Here is a 20566-nt window from a genome sequence, read left to right as displayed (position 1 = left end):
AATGATTTGAATTGTTTATTTTCAAGTTTCAATTCATAGATCAAATTGAGGTCAAAGAAATTAACAAACATTATGTTCTAAGAAACATTAAAATTTCATCATGACAATCAAATGGGCAAATGTTTCGAATTGAATTGATTTTTTGCATGAATAATCTACGAGGTGCAACTTGAAAATAGATAGTTCGGATTTAGGTTAAGTAATGCAAATCCCTTCCCTTAAGGACCGTGTGTTTGTGTGTGTATAATTCCTTCAGTTGTTTCTTTCTTCAATGAATTTAATCGGAAAGTGAGTGTGGAATAAGAATACATGGACCAATTTCATGTTGTGCTCTTTTCTTTTTGTTTTTTTTGTTAACTTTGAATCCGAATTTGTTTTGACAATGCGCGTGAATGTCTCTCTCTTTATATTATTCCTCAACAGATAAGACCCCAACACATTATATAAGATGGTAGTTTCATGCATGCAGTAGTATTCATCGCATTAGTCATATATATTACAATTTAATTTCCTCTGAATAAAACAAAAATGTCAAATTTCAGCTTTTTCAGGTTTCAATATGGCACTCCAAGAAAGCCTCCAAACAAACCAGCTCCCCAAATGAGTAATATCTCCAAAGAAACAACCCAAGTGAGCTTCTCCAAAGAAAGGTCTAAAAGGTCTCGTTTTTCAAGGCCTTCATCCCAACCAAAAGTGGAGGAAGTAAGATATGTGTTCGATAAATTCGACACGAACAAAGATGGTAGAATCAGCAGGGAGGAGTACAAGTCGGCTCTCAAGACCCTGGACAAAGACATTGCAGAGGGTGAGATTGCCAAGTCATTCAAGGCCCTTGACTCTGATGGGGATGGCTTCGTTGGGTTCACCGAGTTTGTGGAAACGTTCAACATGGGAAATGATGAGGCAAGAAAGGCGGACATCGAAAGCGCGTTTCGAGTGTTCGATTTGGATGGGAATGGGAAAATAAGCGCAGAGGAGTTGTCTCTGGTGTTGAAGAAGTTGGGAGAGAATTGCAGCCTTGGGGCTTGTAGGAATATGGTGAAAGCTGTGGACTCTAATGGTGATGGTTTAATTGACATGAATGAGTTTACCAAAATGATGGGAAGCTTCAAAACACCAACTGTTTGAAGAGATATATGTATATATAATTTGGTTTTCCCATACCATGTTATATACGGTCAAGTAATTTGGTTCTAATATTTGTAAGGGATGTTTGCTTCTGTTCTTAAATAAGCTATATCAGCTGGATGTCTGTCTTTGCTTCTAACATTACTATTTGCAAAGAGTAAAATAGATACATCTCCTCTTTTGGAGCATGTATGACTAATATAACTAATCAATTTTAGTGACCTCCTCACAATATGCATGGAAAACGAAAAAATTTCCTTGTATATAGGCCAACATAAAAGCTGCGGTGCTCTTAATTTGTAGGGCCCTGTGCGGTCGCACTGCTAACCCAAATCAGTGGCTAATATGATACTGTAGCTTTGATAAGTGCTCATGTTTGCTTTGCTAGTTTTCATGTCCAAAGTCTGATTAATCAGCTTATGAATAAATAAATCTAAAAGGAGAAACTTGGATGCTGTAAGATAGCTTAACTCTATGGCATATCATGGAAGGTTTTTTTTTTTTTTTTTGGACAAGCATGACATATTATGGAAGTTAAAATGATAAAAATGATGAGATTTGCTAGAATACGTACACACAAAATTTACTTTGTCATTACGGCCCAGTCCATGATTAAGGAACAAAAATCCTAAATCTTAGATATCTTTTATGTATAAAGCCGGAGGCCCATTTTGGGGTCACCCTCTTAGACAAAAAATTGTTGGACAAAAATGCTCCTCAGCCAAAAAAAATTCAAAGCAATAAAAAAGTATGTAGAAAATAAAGCAAGGGTAATTTTGTAAATTTATTTTTTAATAATATCCTGCATCTTCAATCAGTCTACAGTCTTCCACCGCTTCATTCTCGCTTTGTCCTTTCTGCTTTTGTCGTTCTCTCTCTAAAAGATTCTGCCTTCTCTCTCTAAAAGTCCTCTCTCTCCTCCTTCGCCATACCCAAGCTTTTCTCTGTCGGTTTGCTTTCCTGATTTCTGGTTTTCCCTTTTGCTCGCTGCGTGCAGATCAGCAGCTGCACTGCTGTTCTTCCTCTCATCCTTCTTAATTCTTCCACTCCAAAAACTTCATTTCATCATAACTTTTTCATAAGGCAATGAAATCGCACAAGGTCGGAGCTTATAAATTCGTATCAGAACCCTCTTCCATATGATATGACACCCATACCTCAAAATCAACTGTGCTCAAAGATCGGAGCCTAGAACAATGACGGTTTTTTGGCGGAGTTTTGCTGATTCCGCCTAATCCTGCCGGAATTTGGTCTCGACCCAAGTTCAACTTAAAAGCAAACAACGTTGGCGATGTACCTGATAGCTTGCACTACAAGACCTTGAATGTTGGTAGGTGTTTGGACATAGGATTAACTATAACCGGAACAGGAGGAAGATGGTGTGCGGACACAGGACAACAGCATCCATACATGTACTAGCAACAGAAAGGGATGACGACGTCTGGAAACAGACAATTTGAGAATTGGGGTGATAATTCAGCCATGGCTGACAACAGCCAGCAGATTGATACTTAACCCTAGTTGGTACTGAGATGATTTTGAAAAACGTGGCTATCAAAAAAAGGCCCCAGCTTTTTTTCACAGTTTTGGGTGAAAAAAAAGTCATACGTGGCTATCAAAAAAAGCTCCCAGTTTTTTTTCACAGTTTTGGGTGAAAAAAAGCCAAAAACACAAAGATGCAAAACTCAGCTTTGAAAAATCAGTTTTTTTTCACATTTGTTTTACATAAAATTTTATCAAACACTATAATACTGTTTTTTTTTTTTTTTTTTTCAAAAACACTTTTACAAAAAAAGTTTACTAAACACTCTGCTGCTTTATTTCACGCTGCTTATTCTCACAGCACAATATAAGCAATTTTTTTTTCAAGTACAACAATATCAAATCAGCCCTTAAACGAATGTCGACACCGATGACAAAAAGCATGTATCACCACCTCTCTATGTGGTCTCTGTTTCACGAGCATATGTGCCTGCTAGATTGCTACCATACTTTTTCATGGGAATCTTTCTATGGCCTTAGTGGAATTGAGAATCATTTGAAATTTGGAATTTTGGATTACCATCCATGTTGTTTCAAGCTTCAAATAACATGTAGACGTTTGTTTGGTCAGTTGGGCTCACGGCTCGGCCCCTTTGCATTATAGTTCGAATCTACCTCCCATAAATTATAGTAATTTAGAAAATCGCTTTGTCAATTAAAAAGATAGTTTCCAGAATGTTTTCGATTCAATTACTACCTTAATAACATGGCCCATATCTAAGTTGATTTGCTTTAAATCTGCATATTTTACCGTAAACTTTATTTAGCTTTCTAATTTTTTAGTGTCAGTGGATTAATATGAGATACGATTTTGTTTTAGGTTCATGGGGTGCAGCATGGAGCACTAATGGTAGTGGATTCCACAGAGCAGGCAGAGGAAAGAACAACTGGTGACCAAAAGTAATATTTGGTTTATTGATGAAAGTGATTTTATTAGAAAGGTGGAAAGTTTTACCAAATTACCGTACCAACCGCCCTACCAGCCATACCATATTAAATTATTATCAAAATTTTGTATCAATTGGTAATGGTACTGTATTTGTACCGTATCATACTATTTCGGTACGGTATTGATATCCAAAACTAGTACCGGTGGTATACTATATCTACCAATATTATTAATATTATATTATGTATTTATTCATATAATTATTTGAGGGCAAAATTAATAAAATTAATAATAATTATTGTAGAAGTGTAAAAAAAAAAAAAAAAAAAAAAAATGCAATCACTCATAGTGACAAGCTTTACAACTTTCATGTAGAGGTCATCTTAAAAATCCAACACTATAATTCATAAACCTTAAATTTATATTTAACCGTTGATTGTTATTTACGCTTTATTCTTCTTATTGAATTTCATTTTTTAAATTTCATTTTTTGAAACTATGAACATCTAGCGGATGTAAGAAGATGAACCGTTAAGATCTTTGATATTACGCTTTGATATTTACGGTTAACTGAAATATGCGTAGATGTCATATAGTTTGTAGAAACTTTATAAACATCAAGCAATATTTTTACTAACCGTAAAACTCTAAACATAATATCAATGATCCAAATCGTACATCTTCCTGCATCATCTAATAGATCATGTTTTCAAAAAAGAAAATCCGAAAAAAAAAAAAAATTTAATGAGAAAAATGAAGCGTAAATGCAAACAACAATCAACGGTTAAATTTTGATCTATGATTTATATGATTATAATGGTGAATTTCAAAGTTAAGCTCTTCACGAAAGTTGTAAAACTTGACATTACAAGCGTTTATATATTTTTTCTATATTTTTTACACTTCTATATTAATTAAAAAATATTAGATTTTGGGCAAACTAAGTGGCGTAAAACAAAGTGACAATTACCATTGGCATACCATACCAACTAAACTATTTGGTATATCGATATTTCAGTATACCAAAAGTTTGGTATATCGATATTTCAGCACTTATTTGAATGTCTTTTTTCTATTTAATTTCATCGAGAGCTTCCTTATACCTTTTTAGACCGTGACATCTTAGACTAATTATATAACGTTACGTGAGAGTGTTAAAACATATTGGATCACGTTATTCATTTGGCGTAACACACTGGCATACCAGGGTGTAGGTCTGTAACCCAGCGTCTAAATCTTTTAGCTATCTTGAGACAAAGTCTCGGTATCAACCCTGAAGATTCACTGCCAGGTCTATAAAAATTAAGTTTGTCTTAAATGCTTCTCAGCCTTCTCACTCTCTTTAATAGCAAAGGCCTATTTTTTTAGCCTCCCTCCCCTTTTTCACTTCTCTTTTGGTTTAATTTTATGGATTTTTGGCGTCTGATTTTGGTTTTTGATGTGATTGACTTCTTTGGTGTTTATTTTTTTAAGTTTTCTCAGTGGTATAGTGACTGCCAGAATTATTGGGTTTTCGATTTATTTGAATAATTTTTAAGTCGCGGGGTCTGTATCATTTTTGGTGAGTTTTTGCGATTTTCTTACTGGCTTTAGTTCCTTTTTTGGTTTGTTCTGTATATTTACATGGGTTTTGTCTGTTCATTTCTTTTTTTTCTGGATATCGTTTAGATTGATTCTATGAATGTGTCGTTGAGTTTTGTTTTTTATTTCAGGAGGTGCAGCTTTTCGTTTTATTTTGGCCTTTTCTATCTGATGTTGTAACATTTTTGAAATAAAGATGAGTAATTTACATTTTTTTTTTCAAGCTGTTCTCTAACGAAGTAATAATTTTTTATGAATGTTGTGAGACTTCACTTTTATATAATCTGATGCATAAATGTGTTTGATGTTATTTTATGAATATTTTAAATGGGTTAAGATGCATATCGCTGTTTACAGGGTATAAAAAGTAGTTAGCTGCTGTTTTTTGTATTTTTGGGGATTTTATCAGATTTGAAAAAAGATGGAGACGAAATTGATTTCGAACAAATTAAAGAATGCAAAATTTTGGTTATTTGGTTATTGTTATTAATTGGTAATGAGCTATTCAACATTTTTATTTTAATTGTGAGAACAACTTCCGAATGACTTCCTCCTCCTATGTGTCTTCAAAAGTTGTTTTACTGTACTATATAAAGGTTTTGACCTGTATGTCACCGAAGCCAATACCTGAAGGGGCAAATTTCTTGGGCCGAACGTGTTTAAGTTGACTTTAATGTGCTGGAAGAAATGGAGGAATTTTACTGGCGCTTGAATTGCTAAGTTGACTTGACTTAGCAGGATTTGGGCAATCTCAGAATTGTCAAACAAAACCTTTGATTTCCTGGATAGTTTTTGACTTGATATTAATCTAATTACATGTGAAAGGACAGGTCATAGCTCTAACAATTAGAGAGATATAGTGACTCAGACTCTTGCTGCCTTCTTAATTCTCATTCTCCTATTGTATACAATGCAGTTGATCTTTTGTGTTATTTGATACTTTTTTTAGTGGTTCTTGATAGCTTGAGTGATGCTTATTGAAAAAACAGGGTTTCAAAATACTATGCTTTCACGTTTCGGCATCTTTCCGTTTCTGTTTCAAGGATTTTTGCACTAAGAGTGAGTGATTCTAAAATTAGGGAATTGTTAACATCAGTCTCTGAAAAAACAAAATTTTTCACTTGATATAATGTGATCAATTCCTTTGACAAATGCAAGTGTTTGAAAAATTCAACTGTGCAAGTTGTGAAAAAAAAAAGAAGGGATTTCGAAATACTGTGCTTTCACGTTTCTACATCTTTTTGTTTCTGTTTCAAGGATTTCTGCATAAAGGTGAGTGATATAAAATTAGGGAATTGTTAACATCACATTTTAAGCATTTGTTTTCGTTCTGTTTTTTAAGTTTGAATAAACTTTGGTATTCCTTTTAGCTTTTATCGTGTTTAAATTGAAGTCCTAATTTCGGTGGATTGTTCATAATTAGTATGTTATGTTGTTTTACTATGTGTTTTATGTGTTTGTTAATTTATCGGAGTCTTCATAAGAAATGTTGTGTACAAAGATATTTTGCTTCCATCAAATATATGATAAGGTTATATTCATTCTTTTAATTTTTAATTCACTTTTTAAATCCACGCATATAAATACATTTAAATTTTATAAGTCGCGCGTAGAACGCCGTAATTATAAAAAAAAACCTTCCACACACACGTGAACGTGTGCAGGGAGGCTTGTGTGTGTGTGTGTGTGTGTGTGTGTGTGTGTGTGTGTGTGTTGCTCTAACCAGTCCCATCCCGTTGTTTTGACGACTTCCATCATCTACTTCTTAAGATCAAAATTGTACCGTAGATGATAGACAATCAATAGCTTCAAAAGTTTTACGTTTCTACGGAAGGAATCAACAATGCATATCAAACTCACTTATCTTTAAACAATAAATTTCGCACGTTACAGATTGATAGGGGTTGGAGGGACTAAATCAAACTCAAACTCAAAACCACTTGAAAGCCAACTAGTAAAGAAGAGGGGACTGAAACTCAAACTCAAACCCACTTATAAAAAAAATGGTTATGGTACCATGTTAAGCTATAAGAAATTGTGTCAAAAACGTATACCAAATCATATTTCCAACCCTCTTCACTAGTACATGAGCATTCATATGAAACAAAGGAAAGAAACATTATAAAGTATACATGCTCTAGTCACGATTTAATGTTCACGATTTTTCTTAATTAATACACTAATTGAAGCCGTATATTGTGAGACAAATACCAATGTCCATACTTTTAGTGGCAGTGTATGTGAGATTGAAGTGACACGTGTGCTTGAAATGGTAATGGATCAAACTCATGTTGAGTGATAGCATTGTGTTTGAAGTCACATGCATCACTCCGACACGTGTTAAAAGTGTTTGCACTTGGAGTGAACACGTACCGAAGAAAAACCACCAAGGTAATTTTGAAAGATGATAGATTGACGAAACGGTTATTTAGTACTACGGTTTGGTGGTATTCTTTTTAACTTGGAAGTGAGAGGTCTTATATTTGAATCTTGTAGATAGTGAATTCGATAACAAATTAGGTTGCCCATTATGTGGCTTTGTTGAACTTCCTCTCCTCTTAGTGTAAAAATCAATATACTCAAAAAAAAAATTGAAGAAATGAAATAGACAAGGGCATTGATGTTCATCAAGATCAAACGTTGATGGCATTTTTCAATGCAACCGTCATATTCGCAATTGCCCAATCACTATAGGCTAATTTGGAATTACCTCTTTAAAAAACACTTATGCTCAGAAGTATTTTCAGTGAAAAATGTTTTTATTAAATACACATTGACTTTTTTTTCTTAAGAATCCACGTGTTCTTTGGAAAAAAAAAAAATACTTGAAGTGGTTACTGATAGAAGTACACGTTAGGTGTTTCTTCTAGAAAACATTTTAAGGCTTTTTTTAATTGAGAAGCATTGTAAAAAAAAATTTGTCAAATATAGTCAGAAGAGTTTTTCGTAATCTAAAAACGCTTTTAATCGTTTTAAAAGTATTTCCAAACAAACCCTATGTATTTCCTCATATTGTTAATATTTTAGATGCACAAAAATCTCAAGCACGGATGGCTCTTGACTGAAAATTCATTTCTGTGGAGAAATCAAATAATGTTCAAATGAAGTCAAATATACCAAAATTTACAGATGGCACTTACCCAATAATTCATAGAGCTTTATAAACTCGCTGCATTACTAAATATATTAGTAAGTATATAACAACTTTGTCACATATGCCTTGAAGCAATAACCAATTTTATTCTGTACTTTTTGTTCTTCTACGTTATTATATAATTGTATACACCGCAATAATATTCTCTCCGTAAACTTTTTAGGAACGTTTGTTTGGCCTCGTTAGTTTTTATTGGACTAGACTGGGTTACTTATTAGTCTAGTCTAGCGTTTGTTCTATGCATGGATAAGTTTAATGGTACTAAATAGGACTGGTGTGGACTAAGTAACTCGCTAAGAGGTCTTAGCGAGTCCCCCTGAAAACGTCGGTACTCGGTACTACTAAGACCTTCGCTTCCTCTCCTTCACATCCCAGCACTTGCTTCATTTCTGTCCTAATAATGGGTAAGTTTCTTCTAGACCTGACAATTTCTTACACGACCAGTTAACACGACACGTAAACGACACGAAAATAACGAATTTTGGATCAACACGATAACTAATCGGGTCATTATCGGATCACGATAATAACCCATTAATAACGGGTCCTTAACAGGTTTACACGCGAGTAACACATGGGTAACTTGTTTCGACATGAGAAGAAAAAAGTTATTTGATGATTTTAATTTTTTAAACTACTAAAAAAACTTACTATAAAATACAATAGATATAATGAATATGTATATATTGTTTATTAATTATTAATCTATATAAATTTTAAAATTTAAGTTTTATGTATTTATTTATTTTTATAGTATATTATAGCCAAAATTTGAGATTAAAAATCATAAAACACATTAAAAATAAAAATATCAAGTAATTTAAAAATACCAAACACATTAAAAAAATTATAATAATTAATTTATATGTGCGAAAAATATGAAAAAAAAATATGCAAATGCTCGTAGTCGCATCCTCTACGCTTTGAGGATGGGTATATGATCGTTTGAATTTTTAAAACCATACAAACTCTCATGAATTGTAACATCCCATATCGCTCAGGGGAGTGTATCTTGTAAGCCTTATATGTATATTCTCATCTCTACCTAGCACGGGGCCTTTTGGGAGCTCACTGGCTTCAGGTTCCTTAGGAACTCTGAAGTGAAGCGAGTTGGGGGCAAGAGCATTCTCAGTAGGCCTGGCAAACGGGTCATGTCTATTGTTTTCGTGTGACACCTGTTATCTTAACGGGTCGTGTCGTGTCACACACGTTATCTTAACGGGTCCTTAACAGGTTAAAGTGACCCGACCCGTTATGACCCGTTAAGAAAAAAAAATATATATATTTTTTTAATTTGCACATACCACACATTGCCGCATAAATATTACTTCAAAACATTAAAACATTTGTCGTTTAAGTACTATATCTACACTCGAAAATAAGAGCCTAATAAAAAAATAATACATACACTACTAATCTATTACAAATATTAAATGTGCAAGGATATGCAAAATGAAAGAGTTTTTGTTTTCAAGGTTGTAAGTCTTTCTCAAAAGTTTAAACCTACATTTACAAAATCTTCAATTTACATCGATCATCATGAAATTGTATTGGAACTTTGGCTTGATCTATTGTGTTCAAGAGTTATGTTGATGATGTTTTCAGTAAAGTTTTCCACGTCAGAACTCTCTTCTGCATAAACTAAGTATAGAAAAACCAAACATTAAAAATCATTCAAATTATGAGAAGTTTACCAAAATAATTATGAAAAAAAAATAATAGTACTATACCATATAAAAATATATTACCTCATTTTCCAAATAGCCAATCTCGTGTGCACAATAAAGCTTGAACTGTTTCTGGTAACAATGACCTACGATACTGATCTAGTACTCTGCCCCAATACTAAATGCAGATTCTGATGCAACAGTTGAAATAGGAATTGTTAACACATCTCATGCTAACTGAGAAAATATCGGATAATGAAAACGCTCCATTTGCCACCAAGAAAGAACATCTATGTCTACTTTTCTATCTATTCTTTTATCCTCCAAATATTTCTGCAATTCATTTTTTTTTCAATCGAACTTGAACCATCATAATTATTATCAAAATCCTACATCATAAAAAATCATGCATCATGTCAATTTCAAATATAATATCAACACTTTTTATAGTACTAATACTACAATCTACAAATATATAAAGTAAATAAAAACAAACTTAGGTTACCTCAAAGATAACATCTATAGATTCTGTTTGATGAATAGGCACTGAATTCACTGCAGTATTTGAATTATCAAGATGCAGAAGTTTTTCCAAGTACACACCAAAAAAATCATTCAATTTGTCATTAACCTTTGTAAATTCGACCGAATTCACACTATGAAGCTTTGTGTAAGCCCAATCCACAAAATGCAATTTATAACGAGGATCTAAGATGATTGCAATTGCCAAAATCAAACTGTACTTAGACCAATATTTCTCAAACTTCATATACATATAAGTCCCCATCTTCTTCATGAAACTTTTAGAGTCATTCATGGCTACCTTAATTTGAAGTTGGATTACAAAGACCTTAGGGAAGAACAAATTTGATGTGGGGTACTTTGTCCCAGAGAATAAGCAGGTAACCTCATAAAAGTACCCCAAAAACTTGGAAATCTTCATTATTTTATCCCACTCTTCAGAAGATGGACAACTAGTAAAATTGGAATCACTCAACCCTAAATGAATCAAAGCATATCGATAGAAAATTGCACTATCTAGCATAATATCGGTTGAGTTCCATCTAGTAGGGACATCTTGTCTCAACCCTCTCCTACTATCCAATATCCCTACTTGTCTAACACATTCACAAAACTTTAGTTTCCTAGCCTCAGAGCCCTTTATATACTTGACGCATTCACAAATTTTTATCACCGAAGAATCAATTTCTTTAAGTCCATCTTGAACTATCAAATTCAAGACATGAGCACAACAACGCACATGAAAGAAGTCACCATTCATCACGAGAAGACTTCTAAGATTCAATTGATTCTTCAAAATGCTAACAAAAGAAATATTTGAAGAAGCATTATCCAAAGTAATAGAAAATAACTTCTTCTCAATCCCTCACTTAGTCACCAATGCATTAATTTTCTTAGATAATGCAACACCAGTATGAGGAGGAGGCATGTGACAAAAACTTAAAATTCTCTTATGCAATTTCCAATCTTTGTCTGCAAAGTGAGCAGTAAGAGCAAGATACCCATCAGTGCATTGTGAGGTCCATAAGTCTGATGTCAAACAAATTCTACCTTCAACTGAGCCTAACAAATTATGAAGCTTTTGTTTTTCATTTTTGAACATCCTCAACGCACAAGCTTTAATTTTATTTCTACATGGTAACTTAATATTAGGAGATATATATGCAAACAAAGCCCTAATTCCCTCATATTCAAAAAAACTAAAAGGAAGATTATGCTTGATGATGACCTCTACCAATAACCCACGGAATACCATAGGATCAAAGTTTTGGGAACATAATTCAGACACCGACAATAATCCACCAGGCTGTCCAGGGCATGTTTTCAAATGTCTATTCATATTACCCGTCCCATGATGACTAACATCTATTACCAGTTTCTTACAATCTTTGCATTGAGCACAACTTTTACCATCTTCAAAAACAATAGTCAATTTGTTGAAAGTTTTCCAAACAAGAGACCTGAGTGTTCGCTTACCTAATTTGATAACTCTAGCCTTTTTCTTTGCCGGACTTGTATTTGTATCTTATGTATTTTCACTTCCATGATTAGGTTGCATTCCCATTGTCACTTCCACTGACCCTCCATCATTAAGGTTCGTAAAATCTTGCTCTACAACATCCATTGCTTCAAGAAAGAAAAACAAAATTTTCAAATCTTGCTCATACCAATTTCATACCATATCCATTTCAATTTCACATATATAATTGCACTCAAACAGTAAGCAAACAGTAAACAAATAATGGAATATCGAATGATTTTGACTAAATTAGTAAGCCGTATAATGGAATATCATACTAATTTGAGTATTCCACATACATAGTTGATTTATTTTTTCATATTTAACCATAAGATCACCATGTTAAAACACTTGTGTCCATCTATATTATAACAGTGCTACAACTATGTCAAAAGATTCTCTCATATAACCGTTAAATTTGGCACATAACAGTGTTGTTATTTCATCTATATTATAACCGTCAAAAAGATTTTCTCATTCAATTTGTCCATCTATATCATTCAACTATGTCACTTAAATTTGGCACCCACCACAGCATATGTGGTATATGCAATCAACTGTTAAAGTGGATAAGGACTTTTAAAATGCTCTGCAACCAGCACAAGCAAATCCTTGCATTTTCTCCGACTTTATTTAGAGCTGGTTTGAGGTTATTTAAATTTTTTCTAAATGTGGATTTAAAAAAAAAAAAAAGTAAAAAAAAACTTAATTGTGAAAAAATATTCCCCTATCTTTTTCCATGATTGTATTTCTCACAAAGTCATAGCATAGTGCAAATACAATTTAAAAAAAATAAATATAGAAACTAGGCCATACAATGCAGAATACATCTTCATAAAACGTTTAATTTCATCATGCTCCTCTTTCTATCTTTAACTATTAAAATGAAAAAGAACAAAGAAGGAAAGAACAAAATCCCAAAAGCCCTAATTCAGAGTCCCTATTCAAAATCCCTAGTTCAGAAACATGAATTTCAGAAATTCCGAATTCCAAAAGCCCTAATTCAGAGTCCCTATTCAAAATCCCTAATTTAGAAACCTGAATTTCAGAAATTCCTAATTCCCAAAGCCCTAATTTAGAAACCCTAATTTCAGTAATTCCTAATTCGAAAAGCCCTAATTCAGAAACCCTTGAGTTTATTGCAGGAATTTCTTACCTTGTGCAGTGAAGAGGAGTGCGGACTGAGATCAAGAGCTCGATTTAGGAGCCGGATTTGGGTGGTACTGGTATGGACAGTGGGTGAATCGGTCAGGAGTGAGGAGATTGACTGAGTGACTGAGTGAGGAGGGTGATAGTCTGGTTGAGGTCGAGACTCGAGGACGACGAGGAGAGTGAGGTCATTGATTTAAGACTGAGGTGAGGGCCCATGAGGAGGGTTAGGTGCTGCGTCCGCGTGAGGTCTCGAAGTTGAAGACGAAGTCGATTGAAAGAGAGAGTGATTTGAGTCTGAGTTAATGAGAGAGAAGAGTAATAGCCTACAATGGACGGCTGAGATTAAATCTCAGCCGATCCAATGGTTATCAATTTTTTAAATTTAATAAATAAATAAATAAAAAATATATATATAATTATGAAATGGACGGCTAAGATTAAATCTCAGCCGATCCAATGGTCATCAATTTTTTAAATGTAATTTAATATATATATAAGTATATTATATAATTATTATAGTTTTTAGGAGTATAAAATTGTTAAATTAATGTATATAATTATTATAGTTGATTCATACTTTTATTAAGTATATAACATAAGATTTTGTGATATCCACATCCACTAGTGTAAATATTTTAAATTGAAGATCGAATTCATTCTTTGTATTCATATAGGGTCAAGGAGTGTAGCTGTAAAAAATCATCAAAATCGGAGTTAAAATAACTGTTAAATTGTGATTTTTCGTTTATAACCGTCGAAAAGTTTTGTCTCGTTAACTTGATCTCTGAATGTTTGTTTTTTGCAATTTTTTGCTAACGTGATCTCGAAGCATATACAAACAAGTTTGACGGTTAGGATCGTTGAAATTAGTTTCAGAGAATTTGTATCCCATCAAAACGATAGATTGACTAACACTTAAAGTTTATTTATACTTTTATTAAGTATAACATAAGATTTTTTGGTATCCACTTGTGTAAATATTTTAAATTGAAGATCGAATTCATTCAGTATATTCATATAGGGTCAAGGAGTGTAGTTGTAAAAAATCATCAAAATCAGAGTTAAAATAACCGTTAAATCATGATTTTTTGTTTTTAACCGTCGAAAAGCTTTATCCAATTACTTGATCTCTGAATGTTTGTTTTTTGTTATTTTTTGCTGATGTGATCTCGAAGCATATACAAACAAGTCTGACGGTTGGGATCGTTGAAATTAGTTTCGGAGAATTTGTATCCCATCAAAACGATAGATTGACTAACACTTGAAGTTTATTTATACTTTCATTAAGTATAACATAAGATTTTGTGGTATCCACTTGTGTAAATATTTTAAATTGAAGATCGAAATCATTCATTGTATTCATATAGGGTCAAGGAGTGTAGCTGTAAAAAATCATCAAAATCGGAGTTAAAATAACCATTAAATCGTGATTTTTCGTTTATAACCGTCGAAAAGCTTTGTCCCGTTACTTGATCTCTGAATGTTTGTTTTTTGCGATTTTTTGCTGATGTGATCTTGAAGCATATACAAACAAGTTTGACGATTGTGATCGTTGAAATTATTTTCGAAGAATTCGTATCCCATCAAGTTCAATGGTGTGTGTGTATATATATATATATTAAGTAGATTTAAATCTATTTATTTTGTACGTATAATTGATCGGTACACGGAGTAGTACATTCACGTGTGTCATTATAAAAATAGTGAGATATGTCATATGTGTGATAAAAAGTTAATAACTTAACAAAAATAAAAAAATTTCTCACCACTTCTATTAATTTTCATTTTTCCCTCTCTTTTTTGTTTCCTTTTCAACTTTTCTTATAATTTTCACTTTTCCCTCTGGCAGTCTACGGTGCCTAGCCTACCTATCTTTCCTTAATTCCTTCTCTTTTTTGTTTCCTTTTCAACTTTTCTTATCATTTTCATTTTCCCTCCCTTTTTCTTCAAAAAAGGCGGCACTGCAAGGAATGGAATGGAATTATCAATTATGGAATCAACGGCACTGCAAGGAATGGAATGGAATTATCAATTATGGAATCAAATCAATGGATGCATATTAATTAATAAATATTATAGTTTTTATAAAATTTAATTCAAAATTTAATATATATATAATTATTATAGATAGTTAATATTTTGGGGGTATAATTATTATAGTATATATAATTATTATAGTTAATTTCATATATATATATATAATTATTATAGTTTTTAGGGGTATAAAATTGTTAAATTAATATATATATATATATATATAATTATTACATTATTTTTTTAGGGTTATAAAATTATAAAAATAATATTTTGCTTATCGTGTTACCCACGTGTATACCCGAATCAACCTGTTATCTTAACAGGTGCTTATCGGATTACCCAATAACGACCCAATTCGTTATCGTATCGACCTGAACACCTGTTAATTTCGTGTCGTGTCGTGTCAGGTTATCGGGTCGTGTTAGGAATTGTCAGGCCTAATTCCCAGGATGGTTGACCCACTGGGAAGTTCTCGTGTGAGTTCCTATAAACAAAATCGTGAGGACATGGTCGGGGCCTAAAGCGGACAATATCGTGCTACGATGGAGTCGAGCCTGGGATGTGGTGGGGGCTCGGGCTGGGATGTGACAATTTGGTATCAGAGCCAATCCTTGGCCGGAAGTGTGCCGACGAGGACGTCGGGCCCCTAAGGGGGTGGGATTATAACATCCCACATCGCTTAGGGGAGTGGATCCTATAAGCCTTATATGTATATTCCCATCTCTACCTAGCACGAGGCCTTTTGGGAGCTCACTGGCTTCGGGTTCCTTAAGAACTCCGAAGTTAAGAGAGTTGGGGGCGTGAGCATTCTCAGGATGGGTGACCCACTGGGAAGTTCTCGTGTGAGTTCCCAGAAACAAAACTGTGATGGCATGGTCGGGGCCCAAAGTGGACAATATCGTGCTACGGTGGAGTCGAGCCCAGGATGGGTGATCCATTGGGAAGTTCTCGTGTGAGTTCCCAGAAACAAAACCGTGAGGGCATGGTCGGGGCCCAAAACGGACAATATCGTGCTACGGTGGAATCGAGCCCTGGATGTGGTAGGGACTCGGGCCAGGATGTGACATGAATAGTATTTTTAAGGGAGTTCAAAATAAACAAAATTCATAATCATTAATGTATAAGTCTAAAAGATGTGAAATCATAATAAACGTTCATAATTGCATCTTCAACGCTTAGATGATGGTTACATAGTCGTTTAGATTTTTAAAACCCTCCAAATCTCATGAACAATGTTTTTTATTTGAGTGCAAAATTAATAAAATTAATAATAATTATTGTAGAAGTGTGAAAAATGTAATCACTCGTAACGAAAAGTTTTTAAACTTTCATGAAGGGGTCAACTCTGAAATTTAGTATATATATACTAATTTAGTATTATGTTTTACATTTTTTTGGGTCAAATTATGTTTTTCATTTTCATTTTTATTGATTTAAAATATATTTTTATTAACAGGTAACGGGTCGAGTCATATTACCTAATAATATTAACGGGTTGATTTCGGATCGGGTCATATTACCCGTTTACTTTAACGGGTCATATTACCCGTTTACTTTAACGGGTAATACACAACACGATTCGTTAAGTTATCGGGTATGACACGAAAACGATACGAACACAAGAAACATGACATGAATGCCAGGTCTAATTTCTTCCCTAATTCCCCCGCCAACATACAAACTATGTAATTACACCTGTGTATAGAAAATGAGGAAGATGAAAATCACGGCTTTGCTGGTCCTCAAATCCAGACGAATTTGACCCAATCACCAACGCCTCTGATATCAACCACTTCGGCTACTTCCAAAAGTCTAGGGTTCAGGAGTTATCGCCTTCGTCGGTCACATTGCCGCCAAACGCAACCCGCCCCCAGCGCCAGTCCATCAACCACGAAGGGTCTTTTGATATCTGACGTGAATATGAAGAATGGTTTGTGGATAGAACTGGAGGGATTGAAACAGTTGGAATTGTTGTCAAACCAAGAGAGATTGAAGGAGGAAAAGGACGGCGGAGCGGGGATTGAAGCTTGTCGAAGAAGAGAAAAAAATAGGAATTTTCTCTAGATGCGAAGAAGATAAGGAAATGGAAAAGGAAAGTAGAGAGAGGGGAAGAGAGTAGTCGGCAAAAAAACAGTGACATTAATAATAATAAAATACTAATAAATTAATTAGAAAATAATAAAAGGATTATTTGTATGTGAAAATAATTTAGTCCGTTAGTCTGACACTGTACCAAACACGATTCATGATTCTTATACTACTTAGACCATGCCAAGCTAATCCAGCTTATCCCTGAAGCTAGTTCAGTCCGACTTAATCCGGTGCAACAAACGCACCATTTAGGTCTTGAGCGGATCCACTTTCATTCTAAAAATGATTGTCAAACGCTTGTTTGCTTTCTCTACACGTCTTTGTTATTTTATGTTTGATTCTCTTTGATTTATTCATCTCTTTCATAAATAATTAAACATGTGAAAGCGGCAGAAAAAGGTTTTGTGGATATCAATTCCCTATATAATTGCCTATCATTTTATATAATTACACTTAGTTAACTATGTTGATCCCATTCGTACTCGCAAGAATAAAGTTAGCACACGGCCTTAAAGAAATAACTAGTGATGTGGAAAAAAGATGCCAATAAAAAGTGTCAATCCATACATGCCTAAATTCGATTCTCCACTACTAAAAATCCACTTTAAATCGTCTAAGTAGAGAACCAAACCAAACCAAAACAAACCAAGCTTGCCTGCCCATATAGCAACATTTCCATAATTTCCATCTTCTCCGGACAAAACATTTTTCTACATAGAAAGTAGAGAAAACTTCAATCCATTATGGCCATAATGTGTTGTGTGCAGGTGCAGCCTAACCAGGAGATGACGGTGGAAGAGTTCAAAGCGTGGATTTACGGATTTGACAATGATCACAACGGGCAGATTAGCCGTGAGGAACTGAAAGAGGCTCTTCGCAGCCTGAGGGTTTGGTTCGGGTGGTGGAGAGCTCGCCAAGCAATTAAGTCATCGGATTTCAACGGTAGTGGCCAAATCGACAACCCCAAAGAGTTTGAGAAGCTTGTTAACTATGCACAGCAACGTCTAGGCATGAAAATTCATGAAAATAATGATTGGTGATCATTTATAATGCATGGTAGAACCAAAAACGAATGTCTCTATGCTTGTAGGATTTGATTAAGCGAAATAAAAATAAAATAATTTGGTGTTGTTATGTTGCTATTAATTTCTTGTTTTTTTTAGCACTTCTTTTTTATTTTTTATGCTATAGTCTGATTCAGATGGTTTTGTTTTACATGAGACAAAATCCTTACATATCTATATATTGATTGGAAGATGTTTTTTTTTTCTTTCTCCTGATGATTTAATTTGTTTGTTTATGAATAAACAGTATAGGTTCTGTTTTGTGGTATTGTATATCTTTTATTTATTTAGTTCAAAGGATCTGGTATGAATTCGTACGTCAAAAATGGACCAAAACTAGAGACAGAGGACACGAGGAATTCATGAGCAAAAACATGAAACATGAACAAATTTGGTCGCTATTGTGCATGGTTCAATAATCTAGGCAGAGAACCAAACAAAAAGCTTGGATGCGAACAATTGAGATATATAAAAAAATGTTGAAAAAAATAAACGTGACTAGTTTTATAGCTTTGTAAACAATTGTTTAAAAAAATTAAGTTGTTTCATATTGTTCTCCAACCACTTTGTCTTGATAGTTCTTCTCAACTTTTTTAGCAATTTTACTTCCTAGCATATACATGTTATGATATAGATGGTCATGTCATGTGGTGCATCCGATTGATGTAGAAAATTGTTTAACATTTAGTTGTGCATGTGGCTAAATTGAAAGCAATAAACGTCTAAGCATATGTGATCAAACTTATCAACCATTTTGTGCACAATAAAAGACCTAAAGACTAAAGTACCAATTGGTTATTAATTTAGTGGCGTTTTTCTTCTTAATATTAGAAGTCTTTGAATCATTCTATACAGCTGATTGGAAGAAACAAAAATTCTAATTATGTTTTTTAAGAAAATTTTGAAAAAGCATTACAAAGAGGATCTTTGGCAAATCTTAAGAGAAGTGCTATTGGCACTCTAAAAATCTTATTCTATACTCCTCACACTTGTTTTTTTCTTTCTAAATATAGAAAGTTTGGAGTGTAGAATGAAAATTTTGGAGTGTCAATAATAATTCCCAATCTTAAATCCATAAAAATCACTTTAACCTACGCAACATTTCATTTGCCGCAATATGAGCTTCTCGATAAGTATAATCAATGATCAATTTGAAATTTATTGAAGAAGTTGCCAAATATCTTGTAAAATAATAGCGACTATCCACATAATATGGATTTTTTATTTATTTCCAAACTGATAATAATGAAATATTTGGGACTCCATACCGAATCTTTCGATACAAGACTCGGAATTACGTATTCAATGGTTCAGAATTCCAAACCGAACCGAATATATATATTCATTTATTTTTTTATTTTGGTTGCATGCATTTAAATGTTGGATTTAAGTAGTTTGACAGTAGACTATATTATAAATTGTAGTGTGAAATTGAGTAGTTGGAACTTTGAAATGTCAATTTGACTTGGTATGAAATTTCAAATTTTTATGAGGTAAAAGCTTAAATCTCAATTGATATGAAATTGGGCAACAAAATTTCAGGCCTAAAGTCCAAACTTTGGCTCACAATCCAAAAATCTCAAATTTCAGCCGAAAAACCCAAAACCCAAAATTCAGTCCCGATCCATTCCGAAATACTGAAAACATTTCAGGAATCCAGAAAATTGGGAATACCGAATTTTTGGTTCAGGATTGGTCTTCAAATTCACGTCCCGTAAATTTTCAGTTTGGGATTCAGGATCCTATTTTCGGTTTGGAATCCCATACCAAATCACCCCTAGAAAGAAAGGCCCAAAGCACTAGTTAACAAAAGGGAAAACCTCAAAGCCAAAGCCTAATCCATGTTGGGGAAGGCAAAAAACATAGAGCACAAGGAGCAGCAACATTCCAATTATGGAAGACCCACATGTTAAATGTGAAAGGCTTAACTTTTAAAGTGCAAATCGACATCGAATCATATTGGTGATCAGCTGAAGAACTGTATCTAAGGGTTTCTTGTAGTTGTTGAGATGCGATTATTCTACTCACACCATATGCAGTATATAATGGCTACTAGAGAGAGTTTTTTTAACTACCATGGGAAAGGATTTCCCCCACCATTGGGCCGCCACATACTCCACAAAAGAAGACCAACGAGGGTCCCCACACCTCATCAACATATGCTGCCAAAGACCTCACTATAAAGGGCACTCAAAGAAAATGTGAGTCATATTCCAACTT

The 20566-nt window shown here is 33.8% G+C and overlaps 1 protein-coding gene across 1 annotated transcript; it reads left to right on the top strand.

Annotated features, from left to right (window-relative positions):
• The first annotated feature begins 512 nt into the window (after positions 1–512).
• On the top strand, positions 513–1338 carry LOC137728631 (calmodulin-like protein 30). Its single transcript, XM_068467365.1, has one exon. It carries the CDS (start codon positions 529–531, stop codon positions 1126–1128), a length of 600 nt encoding a protein of 199 aa, XP_068323466.1. The 5' UTR covers positions 513–528; the 3' UTR covers positions 1129–1338.
• Positions 1339–20566: the final 19228 nt, after the last annotated feature.

This window comes from Pyrus communis, chromosome 1, assembly GCF_963583255.1.
Source record: "Pyrus communis chromosome 1, drPyrComm1.1, whole genome shotgun sequence".
In the NCBI taxonomy this organism is placed as follows: Eukaryota; Viridiplantae; Streptophyta; class Magnoliopsida; order Rosales; family Rosaceae; genus Pyrus; species Pyrus communis.
This window is presented reverse-complemented; position numbering and strand designations above follow the sequence as displayed.